At 36.8% G+C, this 19,720-nt stretch overlaps 2 protein-coding genes across 5 annotated transcripts in view; one reads left to right on the top strand and one right to left on the bottom strand.

Moving 5' to 3' along the window:
- Nucleotides 1–17,757, bottom strand: part of hcn3 (hyperpolarization activated cyclic nucleotide-gated potassium channel 3) — a 37,893-nt gene extending 20,136 nt beyond the window's left edge. For 2 of the 3 annotated variants that reach the window (XR_008607587.1, XM_055053678.1), the window contains exons 1-2: nt 17,662–17,757; nt 15,820–15,939 (exon numbers count right to left, since the gene is read on the bottom strand). The gene's annotated coding sequence lies outside the window, so the exon portion shown is untranslated. The remainder of the gene's footprint in view (nt 1–15,819; nt 15,940–17,661) is intronic. The other variant, XM_055053679.1, reaches the window with a different exon arrangement.
- Nucleotides 4,092–19,706, top strand: LOC129374966 (phosphatidylinositol 4-phosphate 5-kinase type-1 alpha-like). 2 transcript variants are annotated; one of them, XM_055053680.1, is made up of 17 exons: nt 4,092–4,221; nt 4,561–4,655; nt 5,705–5,746; nt 5,947–5,981; nt 6,183–6,269; nt 7,642–7,772; nt 7,887–8,004; nt 8,195–8,347; nt 9,913–10,212; nt 10,308–10,498; nt 10,980–11,063; nt 12,070–12,118; nt 12,195–12,279; nt 12,381–12,536; nt 12,675–12,876; nt 17,853–17,934; nt 18,010–19,706. In XM_055053680.1, exons 2-17 carry the CDS (start codon nt 4,607–4,609, stop codon nt 18,076–18,078), a joined length of 1,833 nt encoding a protein of 610 aa, XP_054909655.1. In that variant the 5' UTR covers nt 4,092–4,221; nt 4,561–4,606; the 3' UTR covers nt 18,079–19,706. The 2 variants fall into 2 exon arrangements, with proteins under 2 accessions (XP_054909655.1, XP_054909656.1); XM_055053681.1 differs by lacking the exon at nt 5,705–5,746.
- The last annotated feature ends 14 nt before the right edge of the window (nt 19,707–19,720 follow it).

Raw genomic sequence — 19,720 nt, 5'->3', positions numbered from 1 at the left:
GATCTACTGGGTTGTCTCGCACAAACATCTTTAGGTTTCCAGAGAATGGCTGGAAAAAGAGAAAATACCCAGTGAGGAGTGCTTGTTTGACTTGCTGGTGTCAGAGGAGATTGAGCAAACAAGTTCTAGATGAGAGAAAGGTGATTATATGTCAAATAATTATTCGATATCTACATATACGAAGGTATAAAACATAAAACGTCAAAGTTGATGAATAACAGCTGTAGAAGACCATAGTGTCTGACAACCATCTTAACAAAATAGACAATCTTGTTTGATGTGTTACAATTTCAGCTTAGCATAAACAGCATCAAAGCAAGGATCCATTCGATTTTATCACCGTAATTCACCCAAACTCTGATGGCTGCTTCTTACAAAGCAAAACACCATGTTAATAAAGTTTAAATGATCTCAAACTGGATTCTTGAACATGAGAATGAGCTCTCTGTAATCCAGTGACCTCAAGCCAATTTACCAATAGGGTAACACGTTATTTGGTGGGATGTGCATAAGACTGACATGACGCTGTCATAAAGTCATCTTGTCTCTTTCCATAAAGTTATCTTGTAAAAAATGACACTTTAATGCGAAGATGGCACTTTTACTGGACTTTCAATGCAACTTTTAATGCAACTTAGCATTAAAAGTGTCATTATTTACCAAATGACACTTCATGACTCTATCAAATAAAGTGTTGCCACCACTAGCAATGTGTACGTGATAAAGTGACCGGTGTATCTGCATTTTGTTGTCTTCTTAGTGTTTGAATTTGGAACTTTTTGCTGCACCGTTTTTCATACTAGCAGGCTCCTCAGCTGGAGGCTTTTCAGTCTGTCCTTGAAAACCTTCGCAGAAGCATCTCCTAGTTAGACTGACATTTGTTTTATCATCACTTCCCAGCAACATGTTGCCCATCCTCCATTCCTCCGGCCCCATACAGAAACCACATTTCTTCAACTATTCCACTCCCTTTCAGACACTTCTTTCTGCACATACATTCTACTCTATTTTGAAATTAAATTGGTCAGTGATCCCATCACAGACCTAGTTCGAGAGGAGCCTACCTTAACAGACTCAGGATTGCACCTCAAATTTTGCACACCCATGACTTCAGCTGGATGCCCCAATGGCTTTTTGATGATTGCCCTGATAGCTCTTCTGTGTTCTGATCAGGGAGGAAACGTATTTCAGACTTCTCAATCATTTGAATTTCTCACAATCTTAAATCTTCAGTGCTTTTAGTCTTTTTGTTTCTTCGTCTTCTGTTTCTCAGAGACAAAGACAATTACCCTACCCAAAATCCAGTACCCACCTGCTACTCCTACTTCTCTGAATCTTGGTACCATCTGCCAGAAAGATCTTTTGACGTCCCAGATACCTACCAAGCTACTTTCCGTGGCCCAGTGCCAGCCATTTTGTCCATCTTGGAAAATCCATCAACCTCCTGGAGTCATGGTACAGTTTGTGCTGTGGAAAGCCAGAAGAAAAACTGTGCTGCACGCAACAAGCTATAAGTGCTAGAGAAGTGGGACAGGGATTTGTTTTACTATCTATGACTGACAGATCTAGAGCTTGAAGGTCTCAGAGTTCTCATTTCATAATTATTTAATCACAAGAGCTCTACTGTTTGCCATTTACATTCAATGCTATACAATGACTATAAACCACTCCTAATATGTTTATGTAAGAAGCTCGTCTTTGGATGATTTCTTTTGCTCAACAGTTTGGCCTTGATTGACCTGGTCAAAAATGCAAGTTTTAGAGCTTTAGTTTGATACATTACTCTTTTTACTAGAAATAATCAAGAACAATTCCTAAAGAAGTATTATTCTTGATGGGGCTTTTCTTGAAGTCTTTGTAAGCATTGAAATCTCTCTTCATCTATACACCAGTATTTTTTTCTTTCTTCTTCACAGTGGACACTAGCCCTCTCCCAGTTCTGTGAGGAAGAATTTTCCACCCAGACATTTCCACCCAGGAGTGCTGTGAATACAAAAAAGATGCTAAATGGAGCTGCTTCAACAGTGACTTGCCAAACCAAGACAATAGCTGTGTGGAGGGTTACATTGCTTAAATCATGTCCCCAGAGCCAGGGTTCACCAGAGTGCATGTTAAATATGACAGATAATGTAATCATTCCCATCAATAAAGAATGAAGGGAAGCCCAAATAAAGCAAATTAATATCTTTACTGCTTATCCATATCTTCTGTCTTACCTAGACAGTCAGAATAAGAGTAGAGTAGATGGTGGTCTGACTGAGTTACTTTTTCTATTCTGATATATTAAACTGTTCAAGAAATAATGAACACCACATTTCAAAATGTGCAGTACAGTTTGCATACTTATCGTTACCACGTTTATAAAACTGTTCTTTCATTAATTTCACACTCCTATGTTCAGGAGAAAATTCTGACATGAATTTTGTTTCAACTGGAGCTTCTGTAAAGCCAATGACAGACTGCAGGCTGGACTTTTGAATGTTAAAAGTAAATGTAATACATCTACAAGAAAGTGTAAAGGTCTGTCTCATCCTGTGCAGAACATAACAAATAATAATTTTTCTTTACTTTTAACTGTTTTCAATTTATTATGCATAGAATAGAATCAGAGCAACTCAAACCACTTTAACCAATGTATAGGAAACAACTACACTTCCTGTTTCATGCATTTTCAATATAAAACATAAACAAGACGCTACTTGTGAAACTTGTCGATTCAACATATTTCTCCAATTACTATTATTTTTAGTGCTTTAGTTTATTATTGTTTTTCAACATATCTGTAAAATAAGGTTTGATTCGATTCAAACTACTTAATTAATTCCAGAGGGAAATTAATTGTTGTAACTCATACTGTCCAGCTTTGTTGTTGTAGCTGCTGACAGCTGTGGTCAGGAAGGATCTCCTGTAACAGTTTGTGTTACGGTGGTTTTGAAGAAGCCTCTTATGGAAGACGCTCTGTTCATTAAGAGGATGCTCAGAAATATCCTCATTGTTCTTCATTTTTAAAGAATCCTTTACACAATAATGTCCAGAGATTCAAGAACACAACTTGTTTTCCTTGTCAAATTGTTAAGACTTTGTATTGTTAGAATTTTATTAATTTTAAAAATAAAAGCATATTTTACTTTCTTAGTGGCTCAAAGTAACAGCAGAAGTTTATTAAAATACTATAGCTCTTATCACAATCTGCATAAAAATACTAGAGTGTGGTGAGTGGTCGAGATCATAGAGAATGAATAACAATGAGATCAATTTTTCTGGTCCCAAACTCATATTATTAGAAGGACATAGACTATTGATCCCAACATTTTCTTCCATTTTTTGGTGAAAGAGCTAAAAAAAAAAAAAACAATGAGATTTTTTAGAACTTTGATAGTGATCATGAATTCACCAATGATGCTACAAAAAAGAGATTGATTTTCCATGCAGTTGGACTAGCTCAGCTAAAATCTGAATTTATTTATGCTTCCAAATGTAAAATTCAAACAGGGCAATAGAGTCCAAGCAAAGTTCTGAAGATGATCATTGTCAACAGCCCATAATTGCTTCAGCTTCACTTTCTTACATTGTTTTCATGATACCAACTCTAGTGCAAACATGAAAGGTGGAGCCCATTTTAAGTGCAGTGCAAACTGAAGACATAAATGTCGACATCAAGATCTTGTCTGATGTCATGTTTGCTGATGCCAGCTGATGAGCTCATATCAGCTGGCATATCGTCTTACTTCTTATAATGTAGTTTGCCCAGTGTTTTTTTCATTTAATGTGCTTTTAAAATAACAAATGTTCTTTATCAACAAATAATTTTGTGAAATACCGCATTTGCAAATTCATGTTTTCATCTGACTGTTTAATATACATCATGCCAAAATACACCACACTGTATTTAACATTCAATAACTATATTTCACAATCAAACAACTATTTTTGTTCATCCGCAATGATTGAACAAAAATTTAATTGAAAAAACATTTTTTTTTAGCTAATTTAACAACTAGCTGGTGAAGAACTGGGCAAGACTGCACAGGATGAATGGGTATTTTATTGTGAAAGTCCCAGGAACCACCGGAAGCGCGGTGTGCGCTCGGTTTGAGGCACTCACAGAAACTGCCGCATCCGCATTGCTTCCTTGTTTACGTGTTTGTGGGAATCCTAACTTTTAGAGGACGGTTTATTCTTTTTGAGGAAAGTCGTAGGACGCCGTCACCAGACTCTCGGGTGAGTTGACCATTGAGACTTGACTTCTTTTTGTTATTCACAGGTTTAGCGCTGTTGGTTAAAGTGGTGTTAGCGGTTAGCCTCGTCTGTAGACGTCGCCACCCAGTGATCCAGTTAGTCACAGTAACCTACAATGTGTTCTGCTTTTATCGTTCACGCTCTGTTTCGCTGGTACTTCTAGACACAATTCAAACAGAAATTCAGTGTTATTGTAGCTACAGAAGGTTTTGCCCATCCTATGTTAAGATTCCACATACACAGAGTTAGTCAACGTGGCTGGTTTTAGTCCAGTTTCAACAGGAGTATCTGTTATTGATGAGGTTCTGCTTGTCTGCCCAGATCCAGACCCGAGTTTCATTCGAACCCAGACTGGTTTCCTATCTGAATGGCCACAGCATCTGAGGAGCCTCCAGGTCTCCAGGGCCACTCTTCCAGTAAGTTCAAGGCTTATTTTATATATATAAAAAAAAAATATATATATATATATATATATATAAAAAAAATATATATATATATATATATATATATATATATATATATATATATATATATTACATAATTTAAGCCAAAAGTTACAAATCCACGTTTTGATTGTATGTAACTCTGCTTAAAGTTTGTCTAAGGTAAATATTTTCATCCTCTGAAAAGTCAGTGCACCCTCCCCCTTATCTTACTCCCTTTGGCTGAAATAACTTCAGAGAGAAGCTTTTAGCCATCATCATGTCTCTGACTTCAATCTGAATCTTAGGAAGGTTTGTCCCACTCCTTTCTTTCAGATATTCCAGGGCTTTCTTGCATATACAGCCTATTTCAAGTTTCTCAGAGCATCTCAAAAATGCATGTGAAAGTATTAAATGCACATTTTCTAATTTATTTCAACTTTTTTTTTCTCGTAAGTTGTCATATCAAATATTCATCCATTGTTTCTAAATGAAGTACGAAAATAATAAAAAATGCCTTAGAGTTTTTTTTTTCATTTATTTTTGATTGAAAATATAAAACTTTTTTTCTGAATTTTCGATCTCTTAACTGCCAGTAAGAAAACGCCCAACACAAACACAGAGTGGATACTTTTTCCCCCAAACCAAATTGGGGGGAGCACAAAGTGCTTCAACAAACAAAATAACAGATACACAAAACAAAAGTAACAAAGGCAGATTTAAAAAGAGTTGCTGAGCCAGAAACGTGTCAGAGCCAAAAAAAATGGGTCACACCTAATCACATGGAAAACATGCTACTTCCAACTTCAGTCAGAGCTCAAAAAGCACAGAACACAACAGATGATTCTTAAAACAGCAGATTTCAGAACTAATACTAATATAATTGTTATTTACATTAAAAAAAGCTTTTGAAAGGAGAACTACCTGTGCTGGAGACACCTGTATGTGTTTCATTTTCTAGAAAATGTTTCTTTGTTCCTCATTGGCACAGTTTGAATTTATTTTTTTTAATACTGGTTTAATTCCTTTCACTGCACTCAAAGACCTGCCGGGTCAGTTTTGGAGGGCACTGTCTTCTCTCAAAGGTAACAGATGAGGTTGGTCTGCATGTTTGTGTTGGAGCCCAGCTACAATGTTTATTGTAAGGAATGACAGTTGAAGCTGTGTTGCACAAAATAATTACGTCCAGTGAAGAAACTGAATTTGCTTGGTTACCTAATTGTTCCTTTTTTTTTTTTTTTTTGATTTTTAAGTAACACATGTTTCTTCCCTCTTCTGCCTGCAGACTCGACTGGGAACCGAAAAAATGTTGCTTCAGAGGTGAGCCGCAACACATAAGCTGGAAACTATCGGTTAGGACACATTGACACAAATCACCTCGACAGTATGGAGTTTAGCAACATTTTGCTGACATCCCATCTTCTCTTTCCTGTTTGAAACATGAGAATGGTGCTTATTGCTTAAGATTCAAGATTTCTTTTCCCTGTCTGACTTTCTGCTGTCTTGTGTTTGGACTGACAGGGTACGAGCATCGGCACGTCTCAGGCCCTGAAAAAAACCATCGGCCATCGGGGAGTTGATCCCACGGGGGAGACGGTCTACAAAAAGGTGCTATCATAGATAGTAGCTCTGTATGAGCCAGCAGATAGTCATAGTGTCTGGATTTCTGCTAGTGTTTGTGACATAAAGTTTGTAGATCCATCTGCATGAACGGTGGATCTCCAGTTCCTCCATTCTTATCTTATCATGCTAGTTTTTAAATCATGTCCTATCTGAATTGATGTCTGAGTGCCAAAAAGAGGCCAAACACTTTTACTTTCACAGATGGAGCAATGTGACTTTTGCTCTAGTGCTTCACTTGAAATAGATTTAGAAAAAACTCACTTTTTTTAGAACTTGCTCTGTGATTGTTTCAATCGCAATGAACAAGAAAAAAAAAGGAAATAGAACAGGTGGTGGAGAAAGTTAACCAGGAGACTGAGAGATAAAAATGGAAGAGGAAGGAGGATGTAGAGAATACAAGAAAACACATTTGGAATCCGTTTCTACGTTGGAGGAAAGAGAGAAAGAAAAACGAGAACCTAGATAACACAACAATGACATATGCATATCTAACAACAACAATGTCACTGAAAACTGCATGGTGCTAATTAATGGAATAGTGTATCTGTGAACACCTGAGCTCGTACCTGACTGAACACCTGTGTGGCTGCTTCTAATTCATGCTCTTAATGCCAGACTTGTCTGTTCAGGTGCTTTGCCTTTGGCAGTATTGTGGTTTTGCGACACTCTAAATATTTGGTTATGGTTTAAACACTCTTTCTTGAGAATTACAATGCTTTAGATATTGTTTTATAACCAATTTTGCTTTAAACTGGTCTGTCTGCTGTGCTCACTTATGTTCTTTAACAAACCTATGAGGCCTTCATAAATAAGATTAATAACTATTGACTAATAAGGCGACTTCTGCAGCCATTTGGCTGCTGTGGATTTTATTGTAGGGGTAGCTGAGTAAAAGAGGATGAGTATACGTACCTGTTACACTTTTTAAAATCTAATTTGGTGATATTTTGAAAACCATCCACCCCATTTCACATTTATGCACTACTTAGTGTTTTCCTGTCAGCATAAACTATCAAAAATACTGTGAAGTTTGTAGAAAAGTTCAAGGAGTATCAACAATTTAACAGTGCTGAAGCTCTAAAAGGTCTGGCAATTTTGAATTAAATATAATACAATCTGCTTCTATCTTATCAAGTTTTATTTAAATATGGGATTTTATTATTATAGCCACTATTATTAAGCTTGTTATTGCCACTGTAATAAAGTAATTTCTGAGATTTGTTCTTCTATCAATGATATGATTTCAACTTTTCACTATTTCAGATGTGTATAAATGTATAGCTTATGTTCATAAACCATCAGTAACATCTAGTCTTTTATCCTACATTTGAACATGCAAGTATTTCCTTCTATCCAGACAACATCTTCCACTCTTAAAGCGGCCATACAGTTGGGCATCACACACACGGTGGGCAGCTTGAACCAGAAACCTGAGAGAGATGTGCTGCTGCAAGACTTTGAAGTCGTGGAAAGCATCTTCTTTCCCTGGTGAGCTTGGGGGAATTATTTATCAAGGAGTTTGTTGTCGTCTGCGGATCGATTTCTTTTTATTTGTAGTCTGTGTTCAGAAAATAAATGTCCCGGTTTGTCATTTTCTGGCAGCGAAGGCAGTAACCTGACACCGGGTCATCACTACGGGGACTTCAGGTTCAAAACATACGCTCCAATGGCCTTTCGTTACTTCAGAGAGATGTTTGGCATCCGGCCTGATGACTACATGGTACTTCTGTCCACACTATTCAGAACAACTGAATGATGAAAATGAGGAGAATGGGTAACCAGAGGGCAATGGAGTTTTGGAACAAGACAGGCGGGGCTTTTTCCACCTATTAGTGTTACTATTTTTAGAGTTGGTGTTCTTTTTCTGTTCTTATCGCAGGTCTTCATACTTTCCTCTGATTTATTTACAGTATTCTCTGTGTAACGAGTCTCTGATTGAGCTGTCGAGCTCCGGGGCCAGCGGATCTCTGTTCTACCTCTCAAGTGACGATGAATTCATTGTTAAGACAGTGCAGCACAAAGAGGCAGAGTTTCTCCAAAAGCTGCTTCCAGGATACTTTATGGTAAGATCTGATTCAATGCACACTTTTCTCAAGCTGGGCCTTAGGGCAAACAGTCTTGTATGTGTTGAATTTTTCTCATATGCCTTATTTGCATGAGAAAGTAATTACCAGGATTCTGGCGAATTGAGGCTGAAGAACTACATTCCTTTGAATCGGCTGAGTCATAGAGGACAGGATTGAGAAATACCATAGTTTAAGACACAAGATGTGCTGCACTTCTCTTTGTACTGATAATTTCCTCCTAACACATTGACTATAACAGGAAACATGACATGATTAAAAAATACAGTTGATTTTCCTTTCAGTTATCTGATAACAGCAAAGTCTATGCTTATGTGGTTGACTTCAAGGAATAGAACCACAATATGTTCCCATAAGCTGAATGCAAGTAATGTGTCATTGCAATATATAGTGATTACACTGACTCCCCATTTACCATTTAATACTGGCTTCACACGTTTTTCTAATAATAAATACCTCATTGGACCAAATCAACACCTGTCTTTGTAAACATTCCCATATTCTTCAAATATTTTAATCTAAAGCGATTGACAAGAGGAAGAGCTTTGTGTACATCCTTCTTTCTTCCATATAATTTGAGAGAGCAATATTTAACTTATTTGATTATCTTCATCTGTGTCTGCTTCTATGGAGGCAGGAGTTTGGTCAGTTTGCTGTTCTGGAGCAATTAGGTGTTGAACACAGTGCCAAGATGGAAATACTAAAGCAATGATCTTAGAGAAGTAACCAAGAGATTCTATATAGGTGGAAAAACTTTTATATGGTTGACATTATCATCAGGAGAATGTTTCGACACATTTCTGATTTTCTGCAATCAAGGGTGATTTAAAATAATCTAATAATCCGATAAAGAACAGATTGTGTCCTGACACACAAAACAAAGGAGAGTATTTATTTACTAAGGATGTCTTTAGGTTATACAATTGTTCAGATCGCCATGAAGAGAACTCAGACTAACTAACTTACAATTAGGGCTGAAACAATTAATCGGTTTATTTGTGATTAATCGATTATTAAAATAATTGTCAACTAATTTATAGTAAATGAAAAATCATTAACTGGGGTATGCATACTCAAAAAAGACAATTGCTGAAAGAAAAGCATACTCAGGGCAACAATTAAGCCAAAATTGTACAAAAAACATTTGCAGTTAAGAATTTATCTTTGTCTGTGAATATGTTCGATGCAAAACTCATTGATCTAAAGATTGTGGTATAGGGTTAGCTTTTTCTGTACAAACAAAAAAACAAACACCTTTTGCTATCCAATCATTAAATGGTAATCCAAAAAAATACAGATCTGCCATACATTATTGATGCTAAGTCAAGGACAGGAGGTTATTACAAGTATTCTTATTTGCATATTCATTGTTTGGACCAAAGGAATGCCTATATTTTTGCATCTTCGCTTTGACATGTATATTTTCTCATTTTATTACAATATTGAAATATTAAAAAACTTTTTAAATTATTTTTTATTTTTTTTATGTATTCCTAATATTGTATAACAATTCATTGCCTTCTGTAATTTCTTTTCTTCTGCAGAACTTGAACCAGAACAAGAGGACCTTATTACCAAAGTTTTATGGGCTGTACTGCGTTCAAGCAGCCGGTAAAAACATCCGCATTGTAGTTATGAACAATCTGCTGCCCAGTTCGGTACGGATGCACCTCAAATTTGATCTGAAAGGCTCCACTCATAAGCGACGAGCCAGTCCCAAAGAGAGGGAAAAGGCTGTTCCCACGTTCAAGGACCTGGATTTCCTCCAGGACATGCGTGACGGTTTAATCCTGGAGGCAGACACATACAATGCTGTTTGTAAAACTATTCAGAGAGACTGTCTGGTAAGAATTAAGTTAAAACATAAATGCATAGTTTACTGTTCATTTAATGTGTGTGATTTTTTTTTCATGACTTGATTTGTTCAACTTGGTTTCAGCTGTTGCAAAGTTTCAAGATAATGGACTACAGTCTGCTAGTGGGAATTCATAATTTAGATCAGGCCTGCCGAGAGCAAAATACAGAAGCAGCAGCAGAAGAAGCCGTGAGGCCACAAGTCCAGAAGTCCCTGTACAGCACAGCTATCGAGGCCATCCAGGCTGAAACGCGACGAGTGGAGCCAGTGGACCAGTGAGTGAAAATGAGAAGTTCTGGTCAGAAGATTTTATGCACTGATGGACAGTGCATAAAATAATGTGGTATTATTTTGGGGCTTTAAAATGCTTTATTTAAACCTTTTCCAAGTTTCAATTATTATAAACCACATAATTTAATATTAAAAAAATAATTTCAAGCAAATATATACATTTAATATAGATTTCATCTAATTCATATCACAAATTACATGCTCTGCTAAATTCATACATCCCTACTGATAGTTACAAAACAAGTTAATTTAAATGGTAAAGTTTCTCAGCATGAATCTGGCTATTAACTCTATAAAGGTGGGAGACCTCCTCTCTATATAAAATTTATTAACTATATACATAAGAGTGCCAGGAATATTATAGAGCAAAATTAAATTTACCATTGTTTCCAAGTAGAATAATCACACGTCCTGACAGAGACAGAAGATACAAATCTAAAGCACTAAGTGTGTTTAATTTTTCAGGACTGGAGGGATCCCTGCACGAAACTCGAAGGGCGAGAGGCTGCTGGTGTACATTGGTATTATTGACATTCTGCAGTCCTATAGGTGAGTACATGTTTGTGTCTTTGTTTAGTAAATGAAAACCAAAACCCAGCCCTCATGGAAAAAGCAATACATACACAGATCCGTTCAACAAAACACTCCTAGATCATTTGTTTTGTAGCAGCAAGACTCGAAACTCACACACTAATATTCTAAGTTTACAGAAATTTAAAACTTTGGATTGGGCTTAAATAAAAAACTTTTGTGCAGACTTTGTGAACAGCTTAAGTGAAACATAAACCTATGTGTTGTGTTAAACTGGGTTCACTTAGCATGAATGAAGCTGTGCATGAAAGCTCTCAGACATTTCTGAGCTTCAGTTCATTTCACCCCGTCATCATTTGTTTTCACAATTTGACCGTTCTCTTGTCATTTTAATTTTTTTTTTGTACAAAAGAGAGCCAATTAATATGAAATGGTTTAGGTATATGAGCAAAGTTTATGGTGAGCGGGGTGAAAGTGTTGGTATGAAACTGAAAATCTATGAAACTGATCGGATTTATTTTTGCTGTATATTTTGTGTGAATTGTTTTATTGAATCTACATGATTCTAGTATTGTGCTGCTCATGGTGGCAGCATGTTGGTGTAGCTCTGATTTGTTATTTTTGTAAACTTTGTTCATAATTTTTTGATTGAGCCTTTGGATGTTTTGACATTTGTTCTCTCTGGTTCTGGACTCTGTGCAGCTAGAATTACTTTTCCTCCCACTTTTTTACTCTCGGATTGCTGCTATGATGCATAACTATTTTCACGGTTTCAACTGGGAGCACCTGATTAGCATCTGAAAAGCTATGATAATACCTGAACTATGATGCCAAGCCCAGGCAGAAGAGTTCAAAAGGAGAATTTATGGATGAGCATAATAGTCAAGGATCATTTAAGGAACATTTAAATGTTGAACATTCAATTCAACATTTAAATTGAATTGGATGTTGAATTGAATTACATGTGTTTTGTCTTATAGTTTATGTAACAGGCCTTGGATTTGTTTGTTTTGTTTTTTTGCAGATTAGTAAAGAAATTAGAACATTCTTGGAAATCCTTGGTTCATGATGGGGTGAGTAGTTTCCAGTTTGTCAGGTTGGTGTGGATGAAAACACAGATTTAAACATAAACCTTTTTTTCCCACTCAGGACACTGTGTCTGTGCATAGACCAGGTTTTTATGCGGAAAGATTTCAAAGGTTCATGAGCAATGTGGTTTTCAAGAAGGTGTCAGGTAAGGTTTATGTTAAATCACTGCTGGAAAAAAAAAAGAGACATCTCAATTTTAGAACTTGAACTCCTAATTTGCTCTTTACTATCTTGCATTGCATGTAGTAAAAGCCTCCCCAGTTAAGAAGCGTCGTGCAAATGGTCCTGTGAAGAAACTTGCTGGCTCTGGGGTCTATCTATTGACTCAAAGCAGCTACCAGCAACCTTCACTCCAACAACATGTCAGCACTGACACTAAGGATGACACCGAGGGAGTCATCGGTAAGAGAAATCAGAGCGCAGCTGCTTCAGTGTAGTGTGGGAAACAAAGTTTTACTGATAGCTGAAAACGTGTGTTGGTAATGTGAAGTGACGCTTTCATAATCCAGTAATACAAGTTTATTCTCTTGTCCCAACCAGGCATTCAGTCTGGTCGACCTGACCTCCTCCTGCAGAGCTTACCCCACGACGGCAGTGCTGTCAACACTCCTACAACTCCAACTATTCTATCTTTCACTCCCACAATACTCACACTGTCTCACTCTCATAATACCTCAGTGAGTGAAGGAGAAGGTGGAAGTGAAACACCCAGCAGACACCAGGACAGCAGCACCCCCCAGAGGTTAGATGGAGCATTTCAATTTGGTTTCATTATAAGGAGCAAGTAATTCTCAACAAATGTCACGTCAGTGGACTTCACAAACTGGTCCAGTTCAAATCCAGTTACACTAACTCTCATGTGTACAAACGCCCTGTGAAAATGCAAGGAATTTCTGATGTAATAAAATATACTTTAATTATTTTTTAAAATTTTTCCATGTGTAGTGTTGAATTCTACACAATTCAAGAGAGACATAATTTAGAAATCTAAGAAATAAAAAGCTACATTACCTTGGTTGCATAAATATAAATAAATAGCCTTTGGTTCTTTTTCAGGATTAAGTCTTGAGTTCACAACATCCATCAATAATAGAGAATCTGGTTGTGTTTGGATAATTATCCTTTCTCCAGTTAGATTCTTGATGTATGAGGCTGAAGAAGAGTCAGTGAGTTGAATTCATGAATTCCATTTTGTTAATACCAAAATACAGCTGGTCCAGCCATCCAGGTCCTCATAGTAAGGTTTGTTGTTGATAAAATACTTAAATACCACACCTGTGATTGATGCCAATTGAATCAACAACTAGTCTTTGTTTTGAGGGGTCAAAAAAGAAGGTCAGAATTTCAGTTATTATGCTGAATGTATAATGGAGACTCTACCATCGGTTTCCAGGGTGTTCAAAAGCAGTGGAATACCAGATTCAGAAAATTATCAATCAGAGCCAGGAGAAAGGCTGTAGCGCTGTCAATCATTCTCAGTTACACGCTACTCAATGTACTAATGGTGGAGAAACAACTTACAGTTATAGGAAAACTGTTTATCCGCTGTCATTGAAGCTGTAGCTTGGCAGAAAACAAAGGGGTAGTGAGGGAATGACTGGTGCTAAGACCCGCCTCCTGACTCTGATTGGTTGTTCTTGGTTAGCATTGGGAAAAAACAGGAGCTTGATTTTTTCCCCCTCATAACATACTGTTGCAACATAGTACAAATATATAAAAACTGATTTTTAATGGAAATTATTTAAATTTTTCAAGTGGTCTTAAAATTTTGATTAGGTGTGTTCAATTTCTCTCCATGTCTGCTTTGAGACCTTCAATTAACTCTTGATCCAGCCTTCGACTTTGTGCTTGTTTCCAGTGGTGGGTGGTGGGCAGGTCACAATGCAGTGAGGAATGGATATTCTAAAGTTTTTCAAGAAAGTGTAAAGCATCACTGCTGGTATTAAGAAAAGTTACCTTCATGCCACAGCTAGCAACATAAAGTCATTGCATAAATATAATTAATGAACCAACAAGCTGCTCCCTGTTTGACAAATAAAACCCTGGCTACACACTTCATATGAGAGAACGTTACATTCCAGCGCTAAAAGAATGCTGCTACTTAGCCAACTACTTAGTCCGAAATGCACCATGAATGTCCTGTTGTTTATGAAGTGAAGTGTGCATTCTTTTACCATATATTATCTTTGGGTGGACTTTCTTTTCACACATGGATGCTTGCACACAGTGGAATAGGAGGGAGCTCATTCATGTGTGATTGTCATGAGGTGATAATAATAATGATTCACTCATAAGAATAACTCCACCAACCCTAAATACCAGTCAGGACAAAGGAGCACAGAGAGTGAGAGAGGAGGGATCTTTTCAGGAAAGGTGAGTCTAGTAAGTAAGGTTGGCCACCAACCAGCAGAGGTCACCACTGGTCATCCTTAAGGGAGGCAGTTGATAGAGGAATGAAGATGGCGGGCCATTCCTGAATATGAATGGTCCATACAGAGTCTGATGTAGAATGCAAAATGCACTTTATGCAGTTTTGTTTTGACATAAAAAAAGATTTCAAAAGCTTAAGATTCAACTTAAATTGACCATTCAGCTGAGATGCATGATGAAGCAGCATCAACTGCTCCGTCAAGCATCAGTAATTCAAAAATTATGATTTTACTATGAAGGCGAAGATGTGATACCAGAAAGGTAGAGGGTATTATGCAAAAAAAAATTTGTAATAGTTGATGGAAAACCCATGATGCCAATATGCACAGTTGATTTGAGGATAAGTTTAAGAAACTTAATGGAGCAAAGTTTTAACATTCCTTCTCAAACAACCACAGACAGTACTCCTGTATAAGAACCTCATACAGGAGTATTGGGTATTGTTTCACATACCTTATTCTTTTCATCTTTTATTTTTCAGTTCTGCAACTTCAGATGTTGATGTTTTGTTAGATTTTATAAATATGTCTTAATTATGTAAGAAAACAATAATTCTCTGTATGTCCTACTAAAAAGTGTGCAGTTCTAAATCTGACAAGCATCTTTAGTGAATTACACTTGCAAAACATTACTGAAAACATAGGAGGTACTAGTGGCCAGAAACGTTTTTGCTTATAAAACAGAGGCTGGATATTCTACAGGTATGTTGACTATGTACAACTTCCTTGAGTAAGACATGTTTCTCTGAAGGCAAACATTCAAGTTACCCTAAAAATTTCTGTAAGCAACTGCTCTTGTGAAAGTCCTTTAGTGCACATTGCCAGCTGCAATCCTGGCTGCGTCAAACATTGAGTCAGAAATGATTTCACAGTCTCACAGTCATGCCAATTGAAAAGACTAAGCATCTGAGTCACAACAGAGTAATAAACAAATTTTCGACTCTTGAAAACGAACATCATTATTTGATGCTTCCACCAAACAAGTGACTGGCAAAAGCAGCCATCTTATTTAAAAGTGTTGTGCTTTGTGACAACACAGTGCTGTTTTAATACAATTTAATAAATAAGTATTTCTAAAATACAGCACTGTAATTTTGTGGGGGCTTTTTCTTGTCAATGCTGGAAACATACATCTTGTGTTCTATATTTAAAATCCAATGGCTTCCTAAAACATCAACACACTGTTAAATCTGTTGAAAAAGAAAGGAAATGAACTTCTCAGTTCTTACTAGTTGTTTGAGAAATGTTGTACTCACCTACAATGTTTGCCTACATCCTGTGGATATCCTGGGGATTTAGACCCTTTGTCCTTAAAACCTAGTGATGCTGGATCACATTTGGGCTGAACTGCTCCCCTTTCATCTTCTTCCTCAGCCCTGCAAAGCAGTTTTTCTTTCAATTCTATTACTCTGGACAGAAAGGCTTGAGTAATAAGCCTTTCTGTCCAGAAAGACATCTCCCAAACTTTTGGGTTTGGGAGATGTCCATTAGTATGTATTGCAGGTCCAATGAAGAGTTAACTTTGTAGTCACAAGCAGATCTCTGAGATGAAGGACAGGGCTGACAGCTTTGATGACGGTTTCAATTATTTGATTCTCAGAATATCCCATCTCGAGTCCTGACTCAATCTGGTTATTGAGACTGGTGAGAGAAAGCTTGTCTTTAAATCCTCCATCCCCAATCTTGCTCTATACATTAAAGTATTTCTTTAATGTGACTTTAGGTACTCTGTAGGTTCCAGGGGGATTTGCCTTTGTCGCCAATTACTGCCATTGTTTTTACCTTTGTCCCCAAAGCTTCAATTTTCTTCTCCAGGATGCAACATTCTTCTTGCATCTGCTGAAGTTTCTTGTGTTCTTGCTTGGGTTTTTCTATGGGAGCATTTTCTGACTTTTGAGATTCAAGTTCAACTTCATGCCCCTTGAACCAGCCACCTTGAACTTGTTTCACTGCGCTTGAGATAATGGCACACTTTGACGAGTTATGGCTTTTCGAAAGTTCATAGTGTTGTGATGATTTCATCCAGTACTTGCTCCAATGTAGACTTGCCTGTCACGTCAAGGTTTGACTTTCAGGTAGGATGCTTATTTTGTCTCCTGGCAAGATTATGGTACACATGTGATGGCAGATGCACTGATTAATGTGGAACAAAATGTTCCACTTTATTCTTTGAAAACAGAAATCAGCTTCTGGAGTAATGGCTTTGCTGTGATGCTGACTTAACTGTTCAGCTTATGCTTACACTGAGCATATAATGCGTTTATGCTATGCAGACTAAGGCTAGTTCACGCAACAGATGTCAATACTCAAATCCAATTGTTTTGTTTTGCAAAAAACAAAAACAAAAATCAGTAGTAACTTCATACTACTGATTAAATACAATTGCAATGAGACTTAATGGAGGAAGTCTGACTTATTTTGTAATTATAATTTTCAGCTATTGTTCATGTCAGCTTCTTTTGGTGCAGAATTATGATGTCTCACCTTAATGAGATAATAGTCTGGATAAAACTCGACTACAGACAAAACAATCGGACATGTATGCGCATTTGGAAGTGGCACATATCGGATATTTTGGGGGGAAGAAAACATCGAAATTGGGCCTTTCAGACTGCAGTGAATCGGGATATAGGATTTGGACTTCCTATGCCTGCTGACTCAACGTAGCCTATTTTAGTAATTACACAGTTTGTACATTTTCTGTTATGTAGTACGCACAAAATAAAACACGTGGAATGTTTAAATTTCGTGGTGCTTTCGTGGAATGAATTCTGATTCTGGATCTCCATATACAATCAATAACTTAGCTTAGCAGTTTTTACTCCCAGTGGACGAATAGTGCAAGAATAACTACCCTAACACCTGTAATTAAGGGGGAATAAATCTTAAACCAGCCTACCTTTTTCAAGGAAGCTAACGGTTGATAACATTGAGAGCAACGGCAATTAACGGTCACGCTAACGATAGTTAGCATTTCGGCTAGCAGCAGTAGTACACAGAAATATCTCAAAATAGAATCAAAGTCAATAAAACACTGTCCTGAATTTACAGACACTTATAATCATGGTACTTATCTATTACTTCTGCATTCAACCCACCTGTGAAAACAGAAATGGAGAAATCGGCTTCTTTAGTAAAGGCTTCGCTGTGATACAGACCGGTTTGTACAGTTTACGCTCACACTGAACTACTTCTGCAGAATTCTGGATAGTCAGTCTCGTCGTTGTGCGCCGTCTGCTGGTGGTAATTGGTACTGCGCCAGAAATCACTCCTTTGTCTTTGTTTTCAGATTTCAGTCTTCTGATCAAGAACATACCACAGAGGATCCGATCCCACTCAATGAAATTGCTTCTACTGAGAGAAAAGGCTCTGTAAGTAAAATCAAAGTTTTCTCTGTCAGCTTTAGCTTACTTTATGTTTTTTTAATCTAACTTTTTCCTCCACAGGCGATAGATGTGGAACAGAAACCAGGATTCAACGAAAATAAAGTTGAAAGTGTTCATGAGCAACACTGAATTATTTACAAGCCTTCCATTCCTACCACTCTCTTTGTCTTCCTTGAAGTACCAGGACTAACAAATCCTTGTATTGAATCTCTGGGACCAAGCCGGACGTTTGTTTGTTTGTTTGTTTACTTTCCTGTTCATTTGCACATTGATTTCTGAACAGACGTGTTCTGACACTAGTAAATGTGGGAACATTAATGTGATGGTTAGTGAACACTATCTTTCTTTCCCAAGAGTATCTGTATTGACATCTAGTCATAATATTTCATTCTTTCCTAATTTAAACCAGCATTCAGAGTAACTTCAGAATTGTTTTCTATTATTCATTTATTTGACTTCTTGGATGCCATTCCTTATTTTGCATTTGCCAAATCACTCTTGCAAGTTCTAATACAAACGCTGGTATCTATCCTATTGTATATTGTACAGAAAAGATGAAAGTATCCAAAGTGACATCATGGATTGTTGATATTTTTATATATTTAGACGTGACCACATTTTGAAAATAACTGATGAATATTATGTATTTAAGAGTTAGTATATAAAATTATCATCTGCTGTCTAATCACAAAGTGTGAATTGAACTAAAGATGTCAATGACTTAAGTTTATTTTTAATAGGAGCTTTTTTTTTGGAATCTGGGACGTTTTACTCCTCCTAATGGCCAAAAAGTGGTATTGCAAGTAACATCATTCTCTATTGGCTTTACTGTCAATACTCAATAACTGGACACATTTTCTATACAGTTTATAGACCTCAACTGGCTGAAGTTGAATTATTATGATTTTTTTTTAAATAATTGATTTAGTTGCTTTAAAGCAAATCCATACAATGTATATGTGGAACACTTTTTGGAAGCAGATGTTTATGTTGAAAGGAATTAATGTATTCATTTGCAATAAGATGCTGTTTTTTCCTTTTTAAACCTTGCTTTAAATGTACATAATGCTGGGGAAAGTCAGGACTCTCAGCTTTTTATTAAACCAAATTTTTCAATGGATCTATATGACTTCCAACACTGTGAATCCTAACAACTTCTAATGCTAACGTCAAAACTATATTTTAAAAGAAGGTGATTGTTGTTGTTTTTTATTCTTTGAGTAGATGTGATCAAATGTAACTGATGGATGGTGAAGAAGCACCTCAACAAACACTGATCTGGAGTTTGTCTCATAAGAGACCTCTGATCGGAATCTTGTACTTTATCTGTCTTGAGTTTGTGCAAACAGAGGTATTTTTACACGAAAGCCACCCATCAAAAAGCAGTTTCTCTTGAATCATGCAACTGGAACCAAAAAGTAGGAAATTACATTATTATAAGCTGGTACAATCATTTTGCTTTCTCATGGATGTGGTTGGAACGTTTTGCACAACATTACTCTGACAGCTGTCAAGTGATGTGCATGGAAGTATAAATATTTCTACAGAGGTGTAGATGCCAATGTTTGAGATTTTCAGATGTTCACCTGATCTTGGTGCAGGGTTGTCCTTCCCTGTGAGATACATGCACAGACACTCTTTCTTCATAATATTGGAAATAATGTTGTAGCTGTAAATGTTTGCAGACTAATCAGATACTTACACTGTTCTTGAATAATGTCGGTTTTAATAATAATAAAAAAAATACTGCCACAGGACTATTTTCTCTTAT

This window comes from Poeciliopsis prolifica, unplaced genomic scaffold (genome assembly GCF_027474105.1).
Source record: "Poeciliopsis prolifica strain line A6 unplaced genomic scaffold, Auburn_PproV2 SCAFFOLD038, whole genome shotgun sequence".
Lineage (NCBI taxonomy): Eukaryota > Metazoa > Chordata > Actinopteri > Cyprinodontiformes > Poeciliidae > Poeciliopsis > Poeciliopsis prolifica.
The sequence above is the reverse complement of the archived record's forward strand: the minus strand, read 5'-3'. Positions and strand labels throughout refer to the sequence as shown.

Coding starts and splice junctions, on each gene's coding strand:
- LOC129374966 (XM_055053680.1), top strand. CDS start 4,607: ATGGCCACAGCATCTGAGGAGCCTCCAGGTCTCCAGGGCCACTCTTCC. Junction 4,656..5,704: donor TCTCCAGGGCCACTCTTCCA/GTAAGTTCAAGG, acceptor CTGCACTCAAAG/ACCTGCCGGGTCAGTTTTGG. Junction 7,773..7,886: donor GAAAGCATCTTCTTTCCCTG/GTGAGCTTGGGG, acceptor ATTTTCTGGCAG/CGAAGGCAGTAACCTGACAC.